The sequence below is a fragment of the Erpetoichthys calabaricus genome, chromosome 5, assembly GCF_900747795.2.
Source record: "Erpetoichthys calabaricus chromosome 5, fErpCal1.3, whole genome shotgun sequence".
Lineage (NCBI taxonomy): Eukaryota > Metazoa > Chordata > Cladistia > Polypteriformes > Polypteridae > Erpetoichthys > Erpetoichthys calabaricus.
This window is the reverse complement of record NC_041398.2, coordinates 23,001,103-23,024,596: the sequence shown is the minus strand read 5'-3', so window position 1 is coordinate 23,024,596 and position 23,494 is coordinate 23,001,103. Positions and strand designations below refer to the sequence as shown.

Genomic DNA, 23,494 nt, shown 5'->3' with positions numbered 1-23,494 from the left:
GAGTGATGTCAAGGGTGTACCATACAAGCTTAGGTTTGCTACAAGGATTGGTGCTGGGGCCTCTCCTCATCTTTCAATACACCTCCTCACTGGGCCCTATCATCCATGTCCCTTATTTTCTCTAATCCGTGCAGTGCTGTGGCATGAAGTCACTTACTCAACACCATTCATAAACTTCTACAAACGTTTATGAATAATAATATTCGATTTGGAGGAAAGGTACTTTTATGAGGAGGAGATTTTAGACAGTGATTAGCTATTCTTCCAGATGCCATGCACTCAGCTATTGTTCAGTGCACCTTAAAATACGCAGACAATTGGCATTGCTTTCAAAAGATACAGTTAGTAAAAAAGATACGATGTCCAGAACCAGATCATAACAATTGCTTATTACAACTGAGAGATGGTACACTCACCAATACAGATGGACTTCAGCCACATATTATTACAATTCCTCAAGCCTTTATCTGCGACGACTTAGTTACAGAGAGATTTGGAACAGCAATCTCATTAGACCAAATGCCCCTTTTAACACAACGCACTATATTAGGTCCAAAAAATATTAATGTGCAAAACATTAATACTCAAGTCATTCCATTACTTCCTGGAGAGATACAACTCTTTCTAAGCTCTGACAAACTTGACTCTGATCACAACAATAACCATCTTCATTGACATTACAAGTTCTGAGCTGGAATTACCTTTTACACTGAAACGGCGTGTACAAAGAAATTTTCAAATAAACCTTTACACTGTGCCACACACTTTATTGTTTGCTTTCTATTTGCATCATCTACACCGTCACACTATTCTATATCTCATTCATACATCACGCTCTTTGTCATTCCCAACACCAGGGGTTGGCGAGCGAAGCGAGCAGGGGTCAGAGCCCCCTAGTTTTCTCTAATCAGTGCAGTGCTGTAGGTATTGTATGTCTTTGCCTCCAGAGGACGATGCACTATCAGCTAGAATACTTCCATGTCTCACTGATATTGTAACTTGGATGAAGGAGCACCATCTCAAGCTCATGCTGGCAAAGACAGATTTTGTGACCCCAGATCACCCATCCATTCAGCACCCCATCTCTGTTCAGCATGGTACAAAAATTTGGGGTGGTGATCAATGACCAGCCCCCCTTCACCAACCACATTGCTATGGTCCCTTAGTCTTGCAGATTCACTCTATACAACATCCAACCATATCTGAAGAGTATGACTCTACCTGAGTAGTATAAAACGGCACCAATATCGGTCAAACATTTTCACAGGTGTAAGTCCCGCCCCCCCCCCCCCTCCTTGCATTTAAGGTACCCGCCTGATGCAGCCTACTTAACGGAAGTTCCACCCTCTGGTCTATACCTGTTGTGGGGTGGTTTGACAGGCATCGGCCATTTTAGCAGTTGTCCGAATGGAAATGGTCGGCCATCTTGGCCGTGGTCCATAAAGGGGCAGTCAGCTTTGTAAGCCGAGGATGACCTGGGGGGATCTGTAAGGAGGCAAAGGTAAGTCAGCAATGGGGGTGGTGCAGGCGCTGAGAAAAGCGCTATATAAATGTAATGAATTATTATTATTATTATTATTATTATTATCCTGCTCCTATGTGAGTACAGAGAGCGTGAGTGACAGACCCAGAGTGAGGATGTACAAGAAGGCTTTAGAGAGAATCTATTACACACCAAAGGAGCCTGGAAGTGTTGGTGGTATTAACAGCTTCTTGAGAAATGTATGAAGTCATGGAGAAAATGTCAAGCAAAAAAATATGTTGGAATGGATGAGTGGACAATACACTTACAGTGTGCACAAACCAGCACGGCTGAGGTTCAAGAGAAACAGAACGATTGTTTCAACGGTCGATGACCAGTGGCAAGAAGATTTGGTAGAGATGTCTTTTATTACTCAGAATTCAATGATGGATATAAATTTATCCTCACGTGTATCGATGTGCTCTCAAAATATACTTGGGTTTGTGCCATTAAGGCCAAGACAGGGAAGGAAGTTTCTTGGGGTTTTAGTTTGATCTTTAGACAGGGTCGAGTTCCTAAGAAGCTACAGACAGACCAAGGAAAAGAATTTCATAACACAATATTGTACATTTTGTCACGAACAGTGAGGTAAAGGCCAGTATAGAAGAACGATTCAATAGGACCTTAAAGTCCAAAATGTGGAAATATTTTACATATGCCAATACTTTTCGTATATAGATGTCCTGTCAGACTTTCTGCAGAGTTATAACCCCAGTTTTCACACCACGACTAAAACAAGCCCTGTAGATGTGACTCCAGAAAATGCTCTGAGTGTTTGGAAAACAGTCTGTGGTAGGACCGGGCAAAGAAAATCTACTCCGTGCACTTTGAAAATAGGGGATCATGTCCGTGTTTCAAAATTAAAAGGTGTAATTGAAAAAGACTATGAGCAGCCGTTTACAGATTAAATATTTATTATCGTGGACTGTTTTAAAGGACTGTATATAAACTAAAAGATTAATGCAGGTAATGAAATTCAAGGGACATTTTATGTACAAAAAATAAACCCTGATGCTAACCAGGTGTAAAGTGTCCAGAAAATTCCAGCCACTCGCGGCGTGGTAGAAACGAGCATGTGTTGGTAAAATGGCTTGGTTGGGACAAGAAGTTTAACAGTTGGGTCAAAGGCTTCAGAAGTGACAGACATAAGGAGTTGAGAAAGCAAGAAAAAAATGTCTAAAGTCAGAAATGGATTTTATGTAACACTGCCAAGTAATTCATCAGCCAGGACTTTTCCCAACAACACGATAGCCTCATTCACCATTCAGCTACCCAAGACAATAGAACTGTCCAGAGACTGAGAAGTGGCATTGGTGGCACTGACTTACCCAAAAACGTTCAATTCCATCACTCAGGAAGCACAATTTACACCAATGAATGAGGAAACCAGATCAACAAAATGGACATACACTTTAAACAAAGGCTATTTCAGGAATATAGAAGCATTGTTGTTGGAAATGAATCATGTCATTAATACCAACCCAACATCACCGAAGTCAGCGCTTAGATACAATCCTGCCAGTCAAACCGTTCGCCTCATTGGTAATAATAATAATTCATTACATTATATAGCACTTTTCTCAGTACTCAAAGCGCTATCCACACAGGGAGGAACCGGGAAGCGAACCCAATAAAAACATTTTGCTCCAAGTGACCGGGGAGCTGGCTTACATTCTCGGGTTTGATCAATAGACAGCATCCGAAAAGTCACCGAGTGAATTCTGTGCATTGCTACCTTCTGCTCCTTTTCTGAGATGTTGAGTGATGGATCCTTTTCCCATTGTACTCTTGGATCTTTGAAAGGGAGGGACTGTAAAATGGTTTTATATATTGCAGAGATGCTGTCTGAGTCCTTGAAACTGATGAGTATATTTTCCAGCATAGAGGGAAGTGGGAGGTGAGGGAAATAGGGAAGGTTCTGTTTAACAAAGTTTCTAATTTGAAGATAGTGAAAGAAATGTGTTGCTGGAAAGTTAAATTTAGAATGTAATTGTTCATAGGATGCGAAGACGTTGTCTATGTACAGATCTCTAAGTGATTTAATCCCAAATGTTTTCCAGACGGCGGCACGGTGGCGCAGTGGGTAGCGCTGCTGCCTCGCAGTTGGGAGATCTGGGGACCCGGGTTCACTTCCCGGGTCCTCCCTGCGTGGAGTTTGCATGTTCTTTCCCGTGTCTGCGTGGGTTTCCTCCGGGCGCTCCGGTTTCCTCCCACAGTCCAAAGACATGCAGGTTAGGTGGATTGGCGATTCTAAATTGGCCCTAGTGTGTGCTTGGTGTGTGGGTGTGTTTGTGTGTGTCCTGTGGTGGGTTGGCACCCTACCTGGGAGAACCACCTTAGTGATCATGGTATCTCCCCTGCCAGGTAAGTATGAGTTGTACAGCCCGGCGCTCAACCTCCCTCTTCCGCGGCTTCATCGCTCGCCGGCGGGCGACGTGCCCCGCCGTCCTCGAACCTTCGTGGTCCTTCGGGCTCCTTCGGCCTGCTTCGGGCTCCATCGGCCTCCAGAGCACGCATGCGCACGAGCGAGCAGCTGGCCTGACGCCCCTGTGCTCCGTGACCCGGATGATGGGGTTGCACCGACCTCACCTCCTTGATTAGACAGGTTTCGGCAGAAGAACCCGAGGTGCACTTCGCTCTTATGCAAACCAGCCACCCATCTCTGGAGCTTATTGGCTGGAAGAGAAACAGAAGGGGTAGACACTGGGCGGGACGCTGAATGAGAAACAGCCGCCCAACAGCGTGGACAGGCGGCTGGAGGCAAATCTGCGAAAGAGGAAGGCGACCCTGCTTTCCGTAGAGAGAGAGAGAGAGAGAGAGAGAGAGAGAGAGAAAGAACCCCTCGGCGTGGGCGCTCGCGCACAGCAGCAAAGCACCTTCGGGGAAGGGAGATGCGGGGCAGCGCTGCGTACCCGTCCGAGACGAGAGCCGGTGCTTGCCCTTTGATGCCACTGTGGGATTCCACGTTAGGATGGACACGAGGTTGCCGGCTGTTTCTGGAAGATGCCTCACGTTCTATCTCTCTATCTATCTATCTATCTATCTATCTATCTATCTATCTATCTATCTATACATAAACGTGGGTGGCGGGATTTGGTCGGCGACAGCGAGAGAGCCGACAGAAGGGGTCCAGCATAAAGGATAAAGAACATTCAAATTCAAAAATCATTCTGAAAATTTCAAAAGAAAGAATAAAAATGGAAGAAAGATAGGGGAGAAATAAAACAGAAAAAAAAAAAACATTGGGCTGTCGTTTAGTAAAGAGGGCTTCCAACCTTGCCTATATGGGGAGAGAAAAACTTGCCGCTTTCGTTTACGGCCATACCACCTTGAATACGCCCGATCTCGTCCGATCTCGGAAGCTAAGCAGGGTCGGGCTCGGTTAGTACTTGGATGGGAGACCGCCTGGGAATACCGGGTGCTGTAAGCTTTTGCCTTTCTGCCAGCAGGGGTCACCCTTTTCGCTGTCTTTTTCTTTTCCTCCTTTCACCCGTGTCAGAAAGTTGGCACTTGGCAGCAAGTAAAGCAGCTTGAAATAAGTAAAGTTGCACAAAAAGGATGGATGGATGAAAGAAAGAAAGTGCACTCAGTTCCACTTCTCTCCACTTTATTCTCTTCACATCACTCACTGTTCCATGCTGCTGTCAAAGGAGGTGAGAGAACTTAAAAATATTAATAATGCAGTAATGGTACACATGTGGGTAGGTAGAAATAAATAAATAAATAAATAAATAAATAAAGAAATAATCAATCAATTTCTTATCATTTTTTTTTTTTATAGGGGGGAGTTTCCTTTATATAAATTCAATAACTAAATTATTAATTAATTAATTAATTAATTAATCAATTAAAATGAATATTTTTTTATCATTATTTTTTGGGGGGGGTTTCCTTTAAATAAATAAATAATCTTTAGGATCTTCTGTATTTATCACAGGTTTAAGTACCTTGCTCATGGGAAAGGCGCTATATAAATAAAATTTATTATTAGTATTACTATCACTTTGATGTCCCACTTCTGCTGTTGTCTCTGCGGCTCCTGCTTCATTTTCACCCAAACAACCAGTTTCCACTCCACAACGAAAAGATAAAAAGCTTTTTCAGTCTGTCTTTTAAACCAAAGTTATCAGGGGAGAGCGCGAACGCAGTCCCCCACTACCACAAATTATGCAGTCGAGTTTCCCGCATTTGGGGAAATCGCAGGGGTCAGCACACCCGGAGTGCAATGGATGAGCCTCGCCCTGGGAGAACCACCTTAGTGATCATGGTATCTCCCCTGCCAGGTAAGTATGAGTTGTACAGCCCGGCGCTCAACCTCCCTCTTCCGCGGCTTCATCGCTCGCCGGCGGGCGACGTGCCCCGCCGTCCTCGAACCTTCGTGGTCCTTCGGGCTCCTTCGGCCTGCTTCGGGCTCCATCGGCCTCCAGAGCACGCATGCGCACGAGCGAGCAGCTGGCCTGACGCCCCTGTGCTCCGTGACCCGGATGATGGGGTTGCACCGACCTCACCTCCTTGATTAGACAGGTTTCGGCAGAAGAACCCGAGGTGCACTTCGCTCTTATGCAAACCAGCCACCCATCTCTGGAGCTTATTGGCTGGAAGAGAAACAGAAGGGGTAGACACTGGGCGGGACGCTGAATGAGAAACAGCCGCCCAACAGCGTGGACAGGCGGCTGGAGGCAAATCTGCGAAAGAGGAAGGCGACCCTGCTTTCCGTAGAGAGAGAGAGAGAGAGAGAGAGAGAGAAAGAACCCCTCGGCGTGGGCGCTCGCGCACAGCAGCAAAGCACCTTCGGGGAAGGGAGATGCGGGGCAGCGCTGCGTACCCGTCCGAGACGAGAGCCGGTGCTTGCCCTTTGATGCCACTGTGGGATTCCACGTTAGGATGGACACGAGGTTGCCGGCTGTTTCTGGAAGATGCCTCACGTTCTATCTCTCTATCTATCTATCTATCTATCTATCTATCTATCTATCTATCTATACATAAACGTGGGTGGCGGGATTTGGTCGGCGACAGCGAGAGAGCCGACAGAAGGGGTCCAGCATAAAGGATAAAGAACATTCAAATTCAAAAATCATTCTGAAAATTTCAAAAGAAAGAATAAAAATGGAAGAAAGATAGGGGAGAAATAAAACAGAAAATAAAATAAATAAAAAAAAAAAACATTGGGCTGTCGTTTAGTAAAGAGGGCTTCCAACCTTGCCTATATGGGGAGAGAAAAACTTGCCACTTTCGTTTACGGCCATACCACCTTGAATACGCCCGATCTCGTCCGATCTCGGAAGCTAAGCAGGGTCGGGCTCGGTTAGTACTTGGATGGGAGACCGCCTGGGAGTACAGGGTGCTGTAAGCTTTTGCCTTTCTGCCAGCAGGGGTCACCCTTTTCGCTGTCTTTTTCTTTTCCTCCTTTCACCCGTGTCAGAAAGTTGGCACTTGGCAGCAAGTAAAGCAGCTTGAAATAAGTAAAGTTGCACAAAAAGGATGGATGGATGAAAGAAAGAAAGTGCACTCAGTTCCACTTCTCTCCACTTTATTCTCTTCACATCACTCACTGTTCCATGCTGCTGTCAAAGGAGGTGAGAGAACTTAAAAATATTAATAATGCAGTAATGGTACACATGTGGGTAGGTAGAAATAAATAAATAAATAAATAAATAAATAATCAATCAATTTCTTATCATTTTTTTTTTTTATAGGGGGGAGTTTCCTTTATATAAATTCAATAACTAAATTATTAATTAATTAATTAATTAATTAATCAATTAAAATGAATATTTTTTTATCAATATTTTTTGGGGGGGGTTTCCTTTAAATAAATAAATAATCTTTAGGATCTTCTGTATTTATCACAGGTTTAAGTACCTTGCTCATGGGAAAGGCGCTATATAAATAAAATTTATTATTAGTATTACTATCACTTTGATGTCCCACTTCTGCTGTTGTCTCTGCGGCTCCTGCTTCATTTTCACCCAAACAACCAGTTTCCACTCCACAACGAAAAGATAAAAAGCTTTTTCAGTCTGTCTTTTAAACCAAAGTTATCAGGGGAGAGCGCGAACGCAGTCCCCCACTACCACAAATTATGCAGTCGAGTTTCCCGCATTTGGGGAAATCGCAGGGGTCAGCACACCCGGAGTGCAATGGATGAGCCTCGCCCTGGGAGAACCTTTTTTTTTTTTTTTTATTTTCATTCGTTCCTGAAAATACTGAATTACCTTCTTTCCAATCCTTTTCATACTTTTCATACGATTTTTCGCCCGGTAAACTACATTCTTGTAAACAAAAAACATCTGCCGAAATATCTTTCAAAAAAGAAAAAACAATTCTTCTCCTCTCTTTCCTCTGGATACTTCTGACATTAATTGTTACTATTTTCAATTTCATTTTTTCTTCCCAGTGTTTTTTTCTACCTCCCCTTCTATTCTCCCCTTATTTACTCCCGCTGCATTTTTCTTAGCTTTTTTTGTGCCTTTTCTCTCTACTTTCCATTCCTCTACTCCCTTCATTCCTGTTGTGGACAGGAACCCTTCCATATCTTTAGTTTCTAAAAAGGATGGTGTTGTTCCCCATTCTTGGCATATTTTCTCCATTTCTTCCACCTTTCCAGAATTTCCTGGAGATAGTAAGTCAGGGCCCCGTTTCCGTTGTAACGTGGGGTTGATTTTCATTTCCCCCATTTCTTCTCTCATCTTCTCCTGCACTATATTTTCTACCATCTCCTTTGCCGGTGATTGGCATACACTTGCAGTGCCACTCAATATTTCCATTATTTCTTCCGTGTGGAAGAGTATATCCTGCGAATACTGGTCAATCCTGCTTTCAGCACTGTCTTTTTCTGTCTTGTCTTCCATAAAATTCCACACATCACTCTCTCCACAACTCTTTACCTCTTCTTTTTCTTCCTCCATCTTTCCGGTTGTCGATTCTGGATCTTCTTTACCATTTGTTCTCCTTTCACCTCCTAGTTTTTCCTCTCTCTGCCTTTCTTCCCCTTCCATCTCCTCTTCTGATTCTTCATCCAACAGTGCTATGACTTTATCAGTCTTATTTACTTTAACAATATTCGCATATGAGACAGGGCAGTCCTTAAAGGCATGTGCCTCCTGTCCACATAAATTGCAAATTATTTGTTTTCTACATTCCCTGGTGCTATGTCCTTCTTCTTTACAGTTCCGACATTTTACTACTATGCATTCCAAAACCTTGTGACCCTCCTTACCACACCTCCTACACACTTGAGGCTGGCCAGGATAGAACACATGTCCTCTCACTGCTCCTATCTGTATAACGGGGGGCAGGTGTATCACCCGATCTGTGTCCCTCTCTTTCTTCAAAATTATATCAAATTTATACAGCCCATTCTTAATACCGTCATCATCCGTCATCTGCATACTAGTCTTGACATCACAATACTGCAATAACCACGTGGAAATATCTTGAATTTTAACTTTTTCTGTATACATAATAACATTTACTTTTTTGTCAAGTCTATCACTCAATGGAACGATCAAAAATTTATCCAAAATCAAGTTCACCTCTTTCTCCCTCTCTACTGTTCGCACACATTTGTCATACAAATATCTTGTCTTAAAAACCACTTCAAAAGTAGTTTTTCCTGGAAAGGCAAATAGAAAATCAATCTCACCAGGGATGAACTTTAAAGTCTTCTGCAAAACCTCAATACTGAACTCTTTTCTCTCCATTTGTTCTTCCTTAAGCTCAAAACGAACCACGTTTCTCCTCTCTCTCCCATCAATTGGAATCCGTGATGCTGGTCTTCCTCCTCCTCTTCCAAATTCCGATCCATCTTCTCTCTCCGATCCCATTCTTCTGTTGGAACCACCAAGTAACACCATTTCCGCCATCCTTCTCCTAAAAATTGAATTCGCCGCGCACCAAGGGAAACAGAAAAACAGGGTGGTGGACAAGCCAACCTACCCAGCTCTGGATCCAAGGCCGTGGGGCGCTCCCTACACCTAACAGCGAAGAACCAAAGGTATCTCCCCTGCCAGGTAAGTATGAGTTGTACAGCCCGGCGCTCAACCTCCCTCTTCCGCGGCTTCATCGCTCGCCGGCGGGCGACGTGCCCCGCCGTCCTCGAACCTTCGTGGTCCTTCGGGCTCCTTCGGCCTGCTTCGGGCTCCATCGGCCTCCAGAGCACGCATGCGCACGAGCGAGCAGCTGGCCTGACGCCCCTGTGCTCCGTGACCCGGATGATGGGGTTGCACCGACCTCACCTCCTTGATTAGACAGGTTTCGGCAGAAGAACCCGAGGTGCACTTCGCTCTTATGCAAACCAGCCACCCATCTCTGGAGCTTATTGGCTGGAAGAGAAACAGAAGGGGTAGACACTGGGCGGGACGCTGAATGAGAAACAGCCGCCCAACAGCGTGGACAGGCGGCTGGAGGCAAATCTGCGAAAGAGGAAGGCGACCCTGCTTTCCGTAGAGAGAGAGAGAGAGAGAGAGAGAGAGAGAGAAAGAACCCCTCGGCGTGGGCGCTCGCGCACAGCAGCAAAGCACCTTCGGGGAAGGGAGATGCGGGGCAGCGCTGCGTACCCGTCCGAGACGAGAGCCGGTGCTTGCCCTTTGATGCCACTGTGGGATTCCACGTTAGGATGGACACGAGGTTGCCGGCTGTTTCTGGAAGATGCCTCACGTTCTATCTCTCTATCTATCTATCTATCTATCTATCTATCTATCTATCTATCTATCTATCTATACATAAACGTGGGTGGCGGGATTTGGTCGGCGACAGCGAGAGAGCCGACAGAAGGGGTCCAGCATAAAGGATAAAGAACATTCAAATTCAAAAATCATTCTGAAAATTTCAAAAGAAAGAATAAAAATGGAAGAAAGATAGGGGAGAAATAAAACAGAAAATAAAATAAATAAAAAAAAAAAAACATTGGGCTGTCGTTTAGAAAAGAGGGCTTCCAACCTTGCCTATATGGGGAGAGAAAAACTTGCCGCTTTCGTTTACGGCCATACCACCTTGAATACGCCCGATCTCGTCCGATCTCGGAAGCTAAGCAGGGTCGGGCTCGGTTAGTACTTGGATGGGAGACCGCCTGGGAATACCGAGTGCTGTAAGCTTTTGCCTTTCTGCCAGCAGGGGTCACCCTTTTCGCTGTCTTTTTCTTTTCCTCCTTTCACCCGTGTCAGAAAGTTGGCACTTGGCAGCAAGTAAAGCAGCTTGAAATAAGTAAAGTTGCACAAAAAGGATGGATGGATGAAAGAAAGAAAGTGCACTCAGTTCCACTTCTCTCCACTTTATTCTCTTCACATCACTCACTGTTCCATGCTGCTGTCAAAGGAGGTGAGAGAACTTAAAAATATTAATAATGCAGTAATGGTACACATGTGGGTAGGTAGAAATAAATAAATAAATAAATAAATAAATAATCAATCAATTTCTTATCATTTTTTTTTTTATAGGGGGGAGTTTCCTTTATATAAATTCAATAACTAAATTATTAATTAATTAATTAATTAATTAATCAATTAAAATGAATATTTTTTTATCAATATTTTTTGGGGGGGGTTTCCTTTAAATAAATAAATAATCTTTAGGATCTTCTGTATTTATCACAGGTTTAAGTACCTTGCTCATGGGAAAGGCGCTATATAAATAAAATTTATTATTAGTATTACTATCACTTTGATGTCCCACTTCTGCTGTTGTCTCTGCGGCTCCTGCTTCATTTTCACCCAAACAACCAGTTTCCACTCCACAACGAAAAGATAAAAAGCTTTTTCAGTCTGTCTTTTAAACCAAAGTTATCAGGGGAGAGCGCGAACGCAGTCCCCCACTACCACAAATTATGCAGTCGAGTTTCCCGCATTTGGGGAAATCGCAGGGGTCAGCACACCCGGAGTGCAATGGATGAGCCTCGCCCTGGGAGAACCTTTTTTTTTTTTTTTTTTTTTTTTTTTTCCATGTCTAAATTCCATTACTGAGAACAAACACTATTTTGCTTGTCCTTTTTTCACTTACATTTAATTTTTCTTTTCAGTTTCTTAGCTTTGAGCACACACACAATGTCTGGCCAATTTGCTAATCCACTGTAACCCATCACCATTTCACCACCGTGACACAACAATTTTTTTTTTTTTTTTTTTTTTTTTTTTTTTTTTTTTTATACTTTATATTAAGAATCTTTACCTTTTTTTCTATGTATTTTTATTTCTTTCTGCTTCTTCTTTTATCTTCCATTCCTCCCGTATCTCTTTTTCACATCTCTGTAACAGTCTTTGTATTGTTATTTTCTTATTATGTATTACTAATTCATTCCTAAACCACCACATATTTTCTTTTATGACACTAACCATTTTCCATTGCCTTATTGACATTTTTTCATTTAGCTCCTTTCCCACCAAACCATATAGTACACCTTCTTTTGTAATATCTTCAATCTCTAAATCCCCTTTCCATTCCCTTCCCACATATCTCCACACCTCTTGTGCATATCTGCAGTTCCAGAATACATGCTCTGCAGTCTCTGCTTCTAAACAATTGTCTCTTGGACACATTTTACTTTTAACCACTCTCCTTTTGTACATAAATGTATTCGTTGGTAAAATTTCATTTACTATCATCCACCCCAAATCTTTTTGTCTATTTGTTAATTCTTTATTTGACGTTTGTTGCCACACTTTTCTTACTTGCTCCTCCGTAAGTGCTTGAATTTTCCTCATTGTTTCCTTTTTTTCTATGTATTTCTTTAATTCTCTTTTTTTTCCCCACATTTTTGAATCTCCTCCCTCCCATTCATACCCTTGTAAACATTTTTTTATAATCTTATAGTGTTTTGGCACATTAAACGCCATAGGTCTGTTATTAGTTATTTTTAACAGTTTCGCTTTTCTTAGTTCCGTCCCTAGTAAATATCTCGACATATCTGCAAATTTTCCTCTTTTATTTATTGCCAAATTCACCACCGTTGCTGTATGTTTTAGTTCCAACTCCTTTTCAATATTTGGAAATCCTTTACCTCCATTTTCTTTGGTCTTCATTACCTGTTTCCTAGCCAGTTTTTCGCACTTTGAATTCCACAGAAATACAAAACAAGTTCTTAAAATCCTTTTTAGTATTTTCTTTGGCGGATAAAAAACAGTTGCTAAATATGATAATTTCGGTAGAATGATTGCTTTAACCAACAATATTTTCCCTTCCATTGTCAAATGTCTCAAACTCCAGAACCCTATTTTTTGATTGATCTGGTTTAACATTCCCTTCCATTCCTCCTTTTCTGTGTTGACATCTCCAAAAGTAATCCCAAGTACTTTCACCTTATCCGTAAGTCTTATCTTTTCTTTTGGTTCTTCTTTCCATTTTCCCCATATCCTACATTCACATTTTTTTAAGTTTAAATTTGACCCTGAGGCCCTACAAAAACTTTCAGTGTGTTCTATTACTTGCTTTACACTCCAAGCGTCCCTTATTAATACTGTGATGTCATCCATATAAGCAAACAATTTTATCTGCTGGCCTCCACTTCCCGGAACTTCAATTCCTCTTATATTATTGTCATTTCTTATCATATTCAACAAAGGCTCAATACTTAACACAAATAGGACTGCTGACAAAGGACACCCTTGCCGTACTCCACATTCAACTTTTATTTCCTCCGTCAGCCTGTTGTTTACTTTTATTCTACTTCCTATTCCATTATATATTGCCTTTAGCCATCCCACAAATTCTTCTGGCACTCCCATTTTTTGTATTACCTTCCACATATACTTATGTGCGACCTTATCAAAAGCTTTTTCCAAATCTAAGTTGATTAACCCTACATCCAACTTTTTTTCCTTCATTGCGCTAATGCAGTCTCTTATCACACACAGATTTTCTACAGCGCTCCTCTCCTGTACCACACAAGCCTGTTCTTCTTTTATTATATCCCCCACATATTCTTTCAAACGGTTTGCCATGACTCTTGTCAGTATTTTGTAGTCCTGACAAAGTAATGTGATTGGCCTCCAATTTTTAACCTCTTTTTTGTCATCCTGCTTAGGAATAAGCGTTATCACCCCACTTTTCATTGTATTTGTCATTTCACCTTGTTTTAAAATTTCCATAAACAAGACCAGTACATCATTTTTTAAAATCTCCCAAAAGGTCAAATAAAATTCGATCGGTAAGCCGTCAATCCCTGGTGTTTTTCCTCTGCTGCTCATTTTGACAGCCGCTTCAACTTCTTCCATTTTTATTTCCTGACATAACATTTTTCTTTGTTCTTCTGTATAAAAGCGATCTATAGTTTTTTTTATATTATCGATATACTCATTCTCAATCTCTTTTTTTCCATACACGTCTCTATAATGATTTAAAACTATTTCCATTATTTCTTTATTTCCTTTTTGGATGTCTCCATTTTTATCCATCATTTCTTCCATTCTTAATTTTTTCCTCCTCTCCTTTATTTTCTTAAAAAAAAACCTGGAGCACTTTTCTCCTTCTTCTTGTTCTCTAACTCTACTTTGAAATTTTATTTTTTCTTCTTTTTTCCTGAATAATTGTTCTAGTTCTTGTTTTATTATTCGTATCTGTGTTTCATTATAATCTTCTCTACTATATTCTCGTTCAAGATTTTCCTGCCATCTTTTTATGTCTTCCTTGTCTTTTTTGCTCTGTTCTCTGCCTTTTTTTTGGAAAAACTCTTTTGTATTTTTCTTCATTAGCTCCCACCACTCTCTTTGTGTCCCACACCATTCTTTTAAAGTTGTCCATCCTTTATAATACTGTTTATACTCCTCTCTTATTTTCTTGTCCTCTAACATTTTTACATTCAACTTCCATTGGAAGTCTTTGGGCTCGTCATCACTCCCTTTTTCTACTTCCACCTTCAACATACAATGATCAGTAAAAAACACTGGCTGCAATTTACATTTCTTTGGTTCATAGGTCTTATCTGTAAAAATATAATCTATTCGAGAGGATTTTTTTCCTGCTCCTCTCCACGTAACCCCTTTTTCTTTACGTTTCAATTTTCTAAATACATCTATCATGTCACAATCTTTAACAATTTCTCCTAGTTTTTTTGATGATTTATCCATTTGTTGTTCTTTATTTTTTTGTTCAGTTGAACAATTAAAATCACCAACAACAATTAGATTTTTTTCATTTGCCATTGTAATTTCTAAGCATCTGAATATTTCCATTCTCTGGACTGATGTTGTTGGTGCATATACATTTATCAAATTCATAGTATTATTCCCTTTTACCAGTTTTACTTTCATTAATCTCCCTTTTATAATTTCTTCCGAACCTTTTATTTCTATCTCCTTATTCTTTATTAATACCCCTATTCCTGCACTTTTATTTTCATTCGTTCCTGAAAATACTGAATTACCTTCTTTCCAATCCTTTTCATACTTTTCATACGATTTTTCGCCCGGTAAACTACATTCTTGTAAACAAAAAACATCTGCCGAAATATCTTTCAAAAAAGAAAAAACAATTCTTCTCCTCTCTTTCCTCTGGATACTTCTGACATTAATTGTTACTATTTTCAATTTCATTTTTTCTTCCCAGTGTTTTTTTCTACCTCCCCTTCTATTCTCCCCTTATTTACTCCCGCTGCATTTTTCTTAGCTTTTTTTGTGCCTTTTCTCTCTACTTTCCATTCCTCTACTCCCTTCATTCCTGTTGTGGACAGGAACCCTTCCATATCTTTAGTTTCTAAAAAGGATGGTGTTGTTCCCCATTCTTGGCATATTTTCTCCATTTCTTCCACCTTTCCAGAATTTCCTGGAGATAGTAAGTCAGGGCCCCGTTTCCGTTGTAACGTGGGGTTGATTTTCATTTCCCCCATTTCTTCTCTCATCTTCTCCTGCACTATATTTTCTACCATCTCCTTTGCCGGTGATTGGCATACACTTGCAGTGCCACTCAATATTTCCATTATTTCTTCCGTGTGGAAGAGTATATCCTGCGAATACTGGTCAATCCTGCTTTCAGCACTGTCTTTTTCTGTCTTGTCTTCCATAAAATTCCACACATCACTCTCTCCACAACTCTTTACCTCTTCTTTTTCTTCCTCCATCTTTCCGGTTGTCGGTTCTGGATCTTCTTTACCATTTGTTCTCCTTTCACCTCCTAGTTTTTCCTCTCTCTGCCTTTCTTCCCCTTCCATCTCCTCTTCTGATTCTTCATCCAACAGTGCTATGACTTTATCAGTCTTATTTACTTTAACAATATTCGCATATGAGACAGGGCAGTCCTTAAAGGCATGTGCCTCCTGTCCACATAAATTGCAAATTATTTGTTTTCTACATTCCCTGGTGCTATGTCCTTCTTCTTTACAGTTCCGACATTTTACTACTATGCATTCCAAAACCTTGTGACCCTCCTTACCACACCTCCTACACACTTGAGGCTGGCCAGGATAGAACACATGTCCTCTCACTGCTCCTATCTGTATAACGGGGGGCAGGTGTATCACCCGATCTGTGTCCCTCTCTTTCTTCAAAATTATATCAAATTTATACAGCCCATTCTTAATACCGTCATCATCCGTCATCTGCATACTAGTCTTGACATCACAATACTGCAATAACCACGTGGAAATATCTTGAATTTTAACTTTTTCTGTATACATAATAACATTTACTTTTTTGTCAAGTCTATCACTCAATGGGACGATCAAAAATTTATCCAAAATCAAGTTCACCTCTTTCTCCCTCTCTACTGTTCGCACACATTTGTCATACAAATATCTTGTCTTAAAAACCACTTCAAAAGTAGTTTTTCCTGGAAAGGCAAATAGAAAATCAATCTCACCAGGGATGAACTTTAAAGTCTTCTGCAAAACCTCAATACTGAACTCTTTTCTCTCCATTTGTTCTTCCTTAAGCTCAAAACGAACCACGTTTCTCCTCTCTCTCCCATCAATTGGAATCCGTGATGCTGGTCTTCCTCCTCCTCTTCCAAATTCCGATCCATCTTCTCTCTCCGATCCCATTCTTCTGTTGGAACCACCAAGTAACACCATTTCCGCCATCCTTCTCCTAAAAATTGAATTCGCCGCGCACCAAGGGAAACAGAAAAACAGGGTGGTGGACAAGCCAACCTACCCAGCTCTGGATCCAAGGCCGTGGGGCGCTCCCTACACCTGACAGCGAAGAACCAAAGGTATCTCCCCTGCCAGGTAAGTATGAGTTGTACAGCCCGGCGCTCAACCTCCCTCTTCCGCGGCTTCATCGCTCGCCGGCGGGCGACGTGCCCCGCCGTCCTCGAACCTTCGTGGTCCTTCGGGCTCCTTCGGCCTGCTTCGGGCTCCATCGGCCTCCAGAGCACGCATGCGCACGAGCGAGCAGCTGGCCTGACGCCCCTGTGCTCCGTGACCCGGATGATGGGGTTGCACCGACCTCACCTCCTTGATTAGACAGGTTTCGGCAGAAGAACCCGAGGTGCACTTCGCTCTTATGCAAACCAGCCACCCATCTCTGGAGCTTATTGGCTGGAAGAGAAACAGAAGGGGTAGACACTGGGCGGGACGCTGAATGAGAAACAGCCGCCCAACAGCGTGGACAGGCGGCTGGAGGCAAATCTGCGAAAGAGGAAGGCGACCCTGCTTTCCGTAGAGAGAGAGAGAGAGAGAGAGAGAGAGAAAGAACCCCTCGGCGTGGGCGCTCGCGCACAGCAGCAAAGCACCTTCGGGGAAGGGAGATGCGGGGCAGCGCTGCGTACCCGTCCGAGACGAGAGCCGGTGCTTGCCCTTTGATGCCACTGTGGGATTCCACGTTAGGATGGACACGAGGTTGCCGGCTGTTTCTGGAAGATGCCTCACGTTCTATCTCTCTATCTATCTCTCTATCTATCTATCTATCTATCTATCTATCTATACATAAACGTGGGTGGCGGGATTTGGTCGGCGACAGCGAGAGAGCCGACAGAAGGGGTCCAGCATAAAGGATAAAGAACATTCAAATTCAAAAATCATTCTGAAAATTTCAAAAGAAAGAATAAAAATGGAAGAAAGATAGGGGAGAAATAAAACAGAAAATAAAATAAATAAAAAAAAAAAACATTGGGCTGTCGTTTAGTAAAGAGGGCTTCCAACCTTGCCTATATGGGGAGAGAAAAACTTGCCGCTTTCGTTTACGGCCATACCACCTTGAATACGCCCGATCTCGTCCGATCTCGGAAGCTAAGCAGGGTCGGGCTCGGTTAGTACTTGGATGGGAGACCGCCTGGGAATACCGAGTGCTGTAAGCTTTTGCCTTTCTGCCAGCAGGGGTCACCCTTTTCGCTGTCTTTTTCTTTTCCTCCTTTCACCCGTGTCAGAAAGTTGGCACTTGGCAGCAAGTAAAGCAGCTTGAAATAAGTAAAGTTGCACAAAAAGGATGGATGGATGAAAGAAAGAAAGTGCACTCAGTTCCACTTCTCTCCACTTTATTCTCTTCACATCACTCACTGTTCCATGCTGCTGTCAAAGGAGGTGAGAGAACTTAAAAATATTAATAATGCAGTAATGGTACACATGTGGGTAGGTAGAAATAAATAAATAAATAAATAAATAAATAATCAATCAATTTCTTATCATTTTTTTTTTTTATAGGGGGGAGTTTCCTTTATATAAATTCAATAACTAAATTATTAATTAATTAATTAATCAATTAAAATGAATATTTTTTTATCATTATTTTTTGGGGGGGGTTTCCTTTAAATAAATAAATAATCTTTAGGATCTTCTGTATTTATCACAGGTTTAAGTACCTTGCTCATGGGAAAGGCGCTATATAAATAAAATTTATTATTAGTATTACTATCACTTTGATGTCCCACTTCTGCTGTTGTCTCTGCGGCTCCTGCTTCATTTTCACCCAAACAACCAGTTTCCACTCCACAACGAAAAGATAAAAAGCTTTTTCAGTCTGTCTTTTAAACCAAAGTTATCAGGGGAGAGCGCGAACGCAGTCCCCCACTACCACAAATTATGCAGTCGAGTTTCCCGCATTTGGGGAAATCGCAGGGGTCAGCACACCCGGAGTGCAATGGATGAGCCTCGCCCTGGGAGAACCTTTTTTTTTTTTTTTTTTTTTTTTTTTTTTCATGTCTAAATTCCATTACTGAGAACAAACACTATTTTGCTTGTCCTTTTTTCACTTACATTTAATTTTTCTTTTCAGTTTCTTAGCTTTGAGCACACACACAATGTCTGGCCAATTTGCTAATCCACTGTAACCCATCACCATTTCACCACCGTGACACAACAATTTTTTTTATACTTTATATTAAGAATCTTTACCTTTTTTTCTATGTATTTTTATTTCTTTCTGCTTCTTCTTTTATCTTCCATTCCTCCCGTATCTCTTTTTCACATCTCTGTAACAGTCTTTGTATTGTTATTTTCTTATTATGTATTACTAATTCATTCCTAAACCACCACATATTTTCTTTTATGACACTAACCATTTTCCATTGCCTTATTGACATTTTTTCATTTAGCTCCTTTCCCACCAAACCATATAGTACACCTTCTTTTGTAATATCTTCAATCTCTAAATCCCCTTTCCATTCCCTTCCCACATATCTCCACACCTCTTGTGCATATCTGCAGTTCCAGAATACATGCTCTGCAGTCTCTGCTTCTAAACAATTGTCTCTTGGACACATTTTACTTTTAACCACTCTCCTTTTGTACATAAATGTATTCGTTGGTAAAATTTCATTTACTATCATCCACCCCAAATCTTTTTGTCTATTTGTTAATTCTTTATTTGACGTTTGTTGCCACACTTTTCTTACTTGCTCCTCCGTAAGTACTTGAATTTTCCTCATTGTTTCCTTTTTTTCTATGTATTTCTTTAATTCTCTTTTTTTTCCCCACATTTTTGAATCTCCTCCCTCCCATTCATACCCTTGTAAACATTTTTTTATAATCTTATAGTGTTTTGGCACATTAAACGCCATAGGTCTGTTATTAGTTATTTTTAACAGTTTCGCTTTTCTTAGTTCCGTCCCTAGTAAATATCTCGACATATCTGCAAATTTTCCTCTTTTATTTATTGCCAAATTCACCACCGTTGCTGTATGTTTTAGTTCCAACTCCTTTTCAATATTTGGAAATCCTTTACCTCCATTTTCTTTGGTCTTCATTACCTGTTTCCTAGCCAGTTTTTCGCACTTTGAATTCCACAGAAATACAAAACAAGTTCTTAAAATCCTTTTTAGTATTTTCTTTGGCGGATAAAAAACAGTTGCTAAATATGATAATTTCGGTAGAATGATTGCTTTAACCAACAATATTTTCCCTTCCATTGTCAAATGTCTCAAACTCCAGAACCCTATTTTTTGATTGATCTGGTTTAACATTCCCTTCCATTCCTCCTTTTCTGTGTTGACATCTCCAAAAGTAATCCCAAGTACTTTCACCTTATCCGTAAGTCTTATCTTTTCTTTTGGTTCTTCTTTCCATTTTCCCCATATCCTACATTCACATTTTTTTAAGTTTAAATTTGACCCTGAGGCCCTACAAAAACTTTCAGTGTGTTCTATTACTTGCTTTACACTCCAAGCGTCCCTTATTAATACTGTGATGTCATCCATATAAGCAAACAATTTTATCTGCTGGCCTCCACTTCCCGGAACTTCAATTCCTCTTATATTATTGTCATTTCTTATCATATTCAACAAAGGCTCAATACTTAACACAAATAGGACTGCTGACAAAGGACACCCTTGCCGTACTCCACATTCAACTTTTATTTCCTCCGTCAGCCTGTTGTTTACTTTTATTCTACTTCCTATTCCATTATATATTGCCTTTAGCCATCCCACAAATTCTTCTGGCACTCCCATTTTTTGTATTACCTTCCACATATACTTATGTGCGACCTTATCAAAAGCTTTTTCCAAATCTAAGTTGATTAACCCTACATCCAACTTTTTTTCCTTCATTGCGCTAATGCAGTCTCTTATCACACACAGATTTTCTGCAGCGCTCCTCTCCTGTACCACACAAGCCTGTTCTTCTTTTATTATATCCCCCACATATTCTTTCAAACGGTTTGCCATGACTCTTGTCAGTATTTTGTAGTCCTGACAAAGTAATGTGATTGGCCTCCAATTTTTAACCTCTTTTTTGTCATCCTGCTTAGGAATAAGCGTTATCACCCCACTTTTCATTGTATTTGTCATTTCACCTTGTTTTAAAATTTCCATAAACAAGACCAGTACATCATTTTTTAAAATCTCCCAAAAGGTCAAATAAAATTCGATCGGTAAGCCGTCAATCCCTGGTGTTTTTCCTCTGCTGCTCATTTTGACAGCCGCTTCAACTTCTTCCATTTTTATTTCCTGACATAACATTTTTCTTTGTTCTTCTGTATAAAAGCGATCTATAGTTTTTTTTATATTATCGATATACTCATTCTCAATCTCTTTTTTTCCATACACGTCTCTATAATGATTTAAAACTATTTCCATTATTTCTTTATTTCCTTTTTGGATGTCTCCATTTTTATCCATCATTTCTTCCATTCTTAATTTTTTCCTCCTCTCCTTTATTTTCTTAAAAAAAAACCTGGAGCACTTTTCTCCTTCTTCTTGTTCTCTAACTCTACTTTGAAATTTTATTTTTTCTTCTTTTTTCCTGAATAATTGTTCTAGTTCTTGTTTTATTATTCGTATCTGTGTTTCATTATAATCTTCTCTACTATATTCTCGTTCAAGATTTTCCTGCCATCTTTTTATGTCTTCCTTGTCTTTTTTGCTCTGTTCTCTGCCTTTTTTTTGGAAAAACTCTTTTGTATTTTTCTTCATTAGCTCCCACCACTCTCTTTGTGTCCCACACCATTCTTTTAAAGTTGTCCATCCTTTATAATACTGTTTATACTCCTCTCTTATTTTCTTGTCCTCTAACATTTTTACATTCAACTTCCATTGGAAGTCTTTGGGCTCGTCATCACTCCCTTTTTCTACTTCCACCTTCAACATACAATGATCAGTAAAAAACACTGGCTGCAATTTACATTTCTTTGGTTCATAGGTCTTATCTGTAAAAATATAATCTATTCGAGAGGATTTTTTTCCTGCTCCTCTCCACGTAACCCCTTTTTCTTTACGTTTCAATTTTCTAAATACATCTATCATGTCACAATCTTTAACAATTTCTCCTAGTTTTTTTGATGATTTATCCATTTGTTGTTCTTTATTTTTTTGTTCAGTTGAACAATTAAAATCACCAACAACAATTAGATTTTTTTCATTTGCCATTGTAATTTCTAAGCATCTGAATATTTCCATTCTCTGGACTGATGTTGTTGGTGCATATACATTTATCATATTCATAGTATTATTCCCTTTTACCAGTTTTACTTTCATTAATCTCCCTTTTATAATTTCTTCCGAACCTTTTATTTCTATCTCCTTATTCTTTATTAATACCCCTATTCCTGCACTTTTATTTTCATTCGTTCCTGAAAATACTGAGTTACCTTCTTTCCAATCCTTTTCATACTTTTCATACGATTTTTCGCCCGGTAAACTACATTCTTGTAAACAAAAAACATCTGCCGAAATATCTTTCAAAAAAGAAAAAACAATTCTTCTCCTCTCTTTCCTCTGGATACTTCTGACATTAATTGTTACTATTTTCAATTTCATTTTTTCTTCCCAGTGTTTTTTTCTACCTCCCCTTCTATTCTCCCCTTATTTACTCCCGCTGCATTTTTCTTGGCTTTTTTTGTGCCTTTTCTCTCTTCTTTCCATTCCTCTACTCCCTTCTTTCCTGTTGTGGACAGGAACCCTTCCATATCTTTAGTTTCTAAAAAGGATGGTGTTGTTCCCCATTCTTGGCATATTTTCTCCATTTCTTCCACCTTTCCAGAATTTCCTGGAGATAGTAAGTCAGGGCCCCGTTTCCGTTGTAACGTGGGGTTGATTTTCATTTCCCCCATTTCTTCTCTCATCTTCTCCTGCACTATATTTTCTACCATCTCCTTTGCCGGTGATTGGCATACACTTGCAGTGCCACTCAATATTTCCATTATTTCTTCCGTGTGGAAGAGTATATCCTGCGAATACTGGTCAATCCTGCTTTCAGCACTGTCTTTTTCTGTCTTGTCTTCCATAAAATTCCACACATCACTCTCTCCACAACTCTTTACCTCTTCTTTTTCTTCCTCCATCTTTCCGGTTGTCGGTTCTGGATCTTCTTTACCATTTGTTCTCCTTTCACCTCCTAGTTTTTCCTCTCTCTGCCTTTCTTCCCCTTCCATCTCCTCTTCTGATTCTTCATCCAACAGTGCTATGACTTTATCAGTCTTATTTACTTTAACAATATTCGCATATGAGACAGGGCAGTCCTTAAAGGCATGTGCCTCCTGTCCACATAAATTGCAAATTATTTGTTTTCTACATTCCCTGGTGCTATGTCCTTCTTCTTTACAGTTCCGACATTTTACTACTATGCATTCCAAAACCTTGTGACCCTCCTTACCACACCTCCTACACACTTGAGGCTGGCCAGGATAGAACACATGTCCTCTCACTGCTCCTATCTGTATAACGGGGGGCAGGTGTATCACCCGATCTGTGTCCCTCTCTTTCTTCAAAATTATATCAAATTTATACAGCCCATTCTTAATACCGTCATCATCCGTCATCTGCATACTAGTCTTGACATCACAATACTGCAATAACCACGTGGAAATATCTTGAATTTTAACTTTTTCTGTATACATAATAACATTTACTTTTTTGTCAAGTCTATCACTCAATGGGACGATCAAAAATTTATCCAAAATCAAGTTCACCTCTTTCTCCCTCTCTACTGTTCGCACACATTTGTCATACAAATATCTTGTCTTAAAAACCACTTCAAAAGTAGTTTTTCTTGAAAGGCAAATAGAAAGTCAATCTCACCAGGGATGAACTTTAAAGTCTTCTGCAAAACCTCAATACTGAACTCTTTTCTCTCCATTTGTTCTTCCTTAAGCTCAAAACGAACCACGTTTCTCCTCT

General features: G+C 40.4%; 1 protein-coding gene, 7 non-coding genes and 1 pseudogene across 8 annotated transcripts in view; 4 read left to right on the top strand and 5 right to left on the bottom strand.

Moving 5' to 3' along the window:
• The first annotated feature begins 4,833 nt into the window (after positions 1 to 4,833).
• Positions 4,834 to 4,952, top strand: LOC114652907 (5S ribosomal RNA). Its single transcript, XR_003716450.2, has one exon. It is a non-coding gene; the product is annotated as a 5S ribosomal RNA (ribosomal RNA).
• A 697-nt stretch (positions 4,953 to 5,649) lies between these two features.
• Positions 5,650 to 5,813, bottom strand: LOC114652908 (U1 spliceosomal RNA). The gene has a single exon (XR_003716451.1). It is a non-coding gene; the product is annotated as a U1 spliceosomal RNA (small nuclear RNA).
• A 943-nt stretch (positions 5,814 to 6,756) lies between these two features.
• On the top strand, positions 6,757 to 6,875 carry LOC127528086 (5S ribosomal RNA). The gene has a single exon (XR_007935229.1). It is a non-coding gene; the product is annotated as a 5S ribosomal RNA (ribosomal RNA).
• A 689-nt stretch (positions 6,876 to 7,564) lies between these two features.
• Positions 7,565 to 7,729, bottom strand: LOC127528070 (U1 spliceosomal RNA). The gene has a single exon (XR_007935211.1). It is a non-coding gene; the product is annotated as a U1 spliceosomal RNA (small nuclear RNA).
• Positions 7,707 to 23,494, bottom strand: part of LOC127527749 (zinc finger CCHC domain-containing protein 3) — a 227,314-nt gene continuing 211,526 nt past the window's right edge. Inside the window, exon 2 of the mRNA XM_051927549.1 lies at positions 7,707 to 9,456. Within this exon, the coding sequence (XP_051783509.1) occupies positions 7,903 to 9,387 (1,485 nt within the window). The 5' untranslated portion in view covers positions 9,388 to 9,456 and the 3' untranslated portion in view covers positions 7,707 to 7,902. The remainder of the gene's footprint in view (positions 9,457 to 23,494) is intronic.
• Positions 10,499 to 10,617, top strand: LOC114643214 (5S ribosomal RNA). The gene has a single exon (XR_003714716.1). It is a non-coding gene; the product is annotated as a 5S ribosomal RNA (ribosomal RNA).
• Positions 11,306 to 11,472, bottom strand: LOC114643253 (U1 spliceosomal RNA). Its single transcript, XR_003714743.2, has one exon. It is a non-coding gene; the product is annotated as a U1 spliceosomal RNA (small nuclear RNA).
• On the top strand, positions 17,625 to 17,743 carry LOC127528060 (5S ribosomal RNA). Its single transcript, XR_007935208.1, has one exon. It is a non-coding gene; the product is annotated as a 5S ribosomal RNA (ribosomal RNA).
• Positions 18,425 to 18,559, bottom strand: LOC114643251 (uncharacterized; annotated as a pseudogene).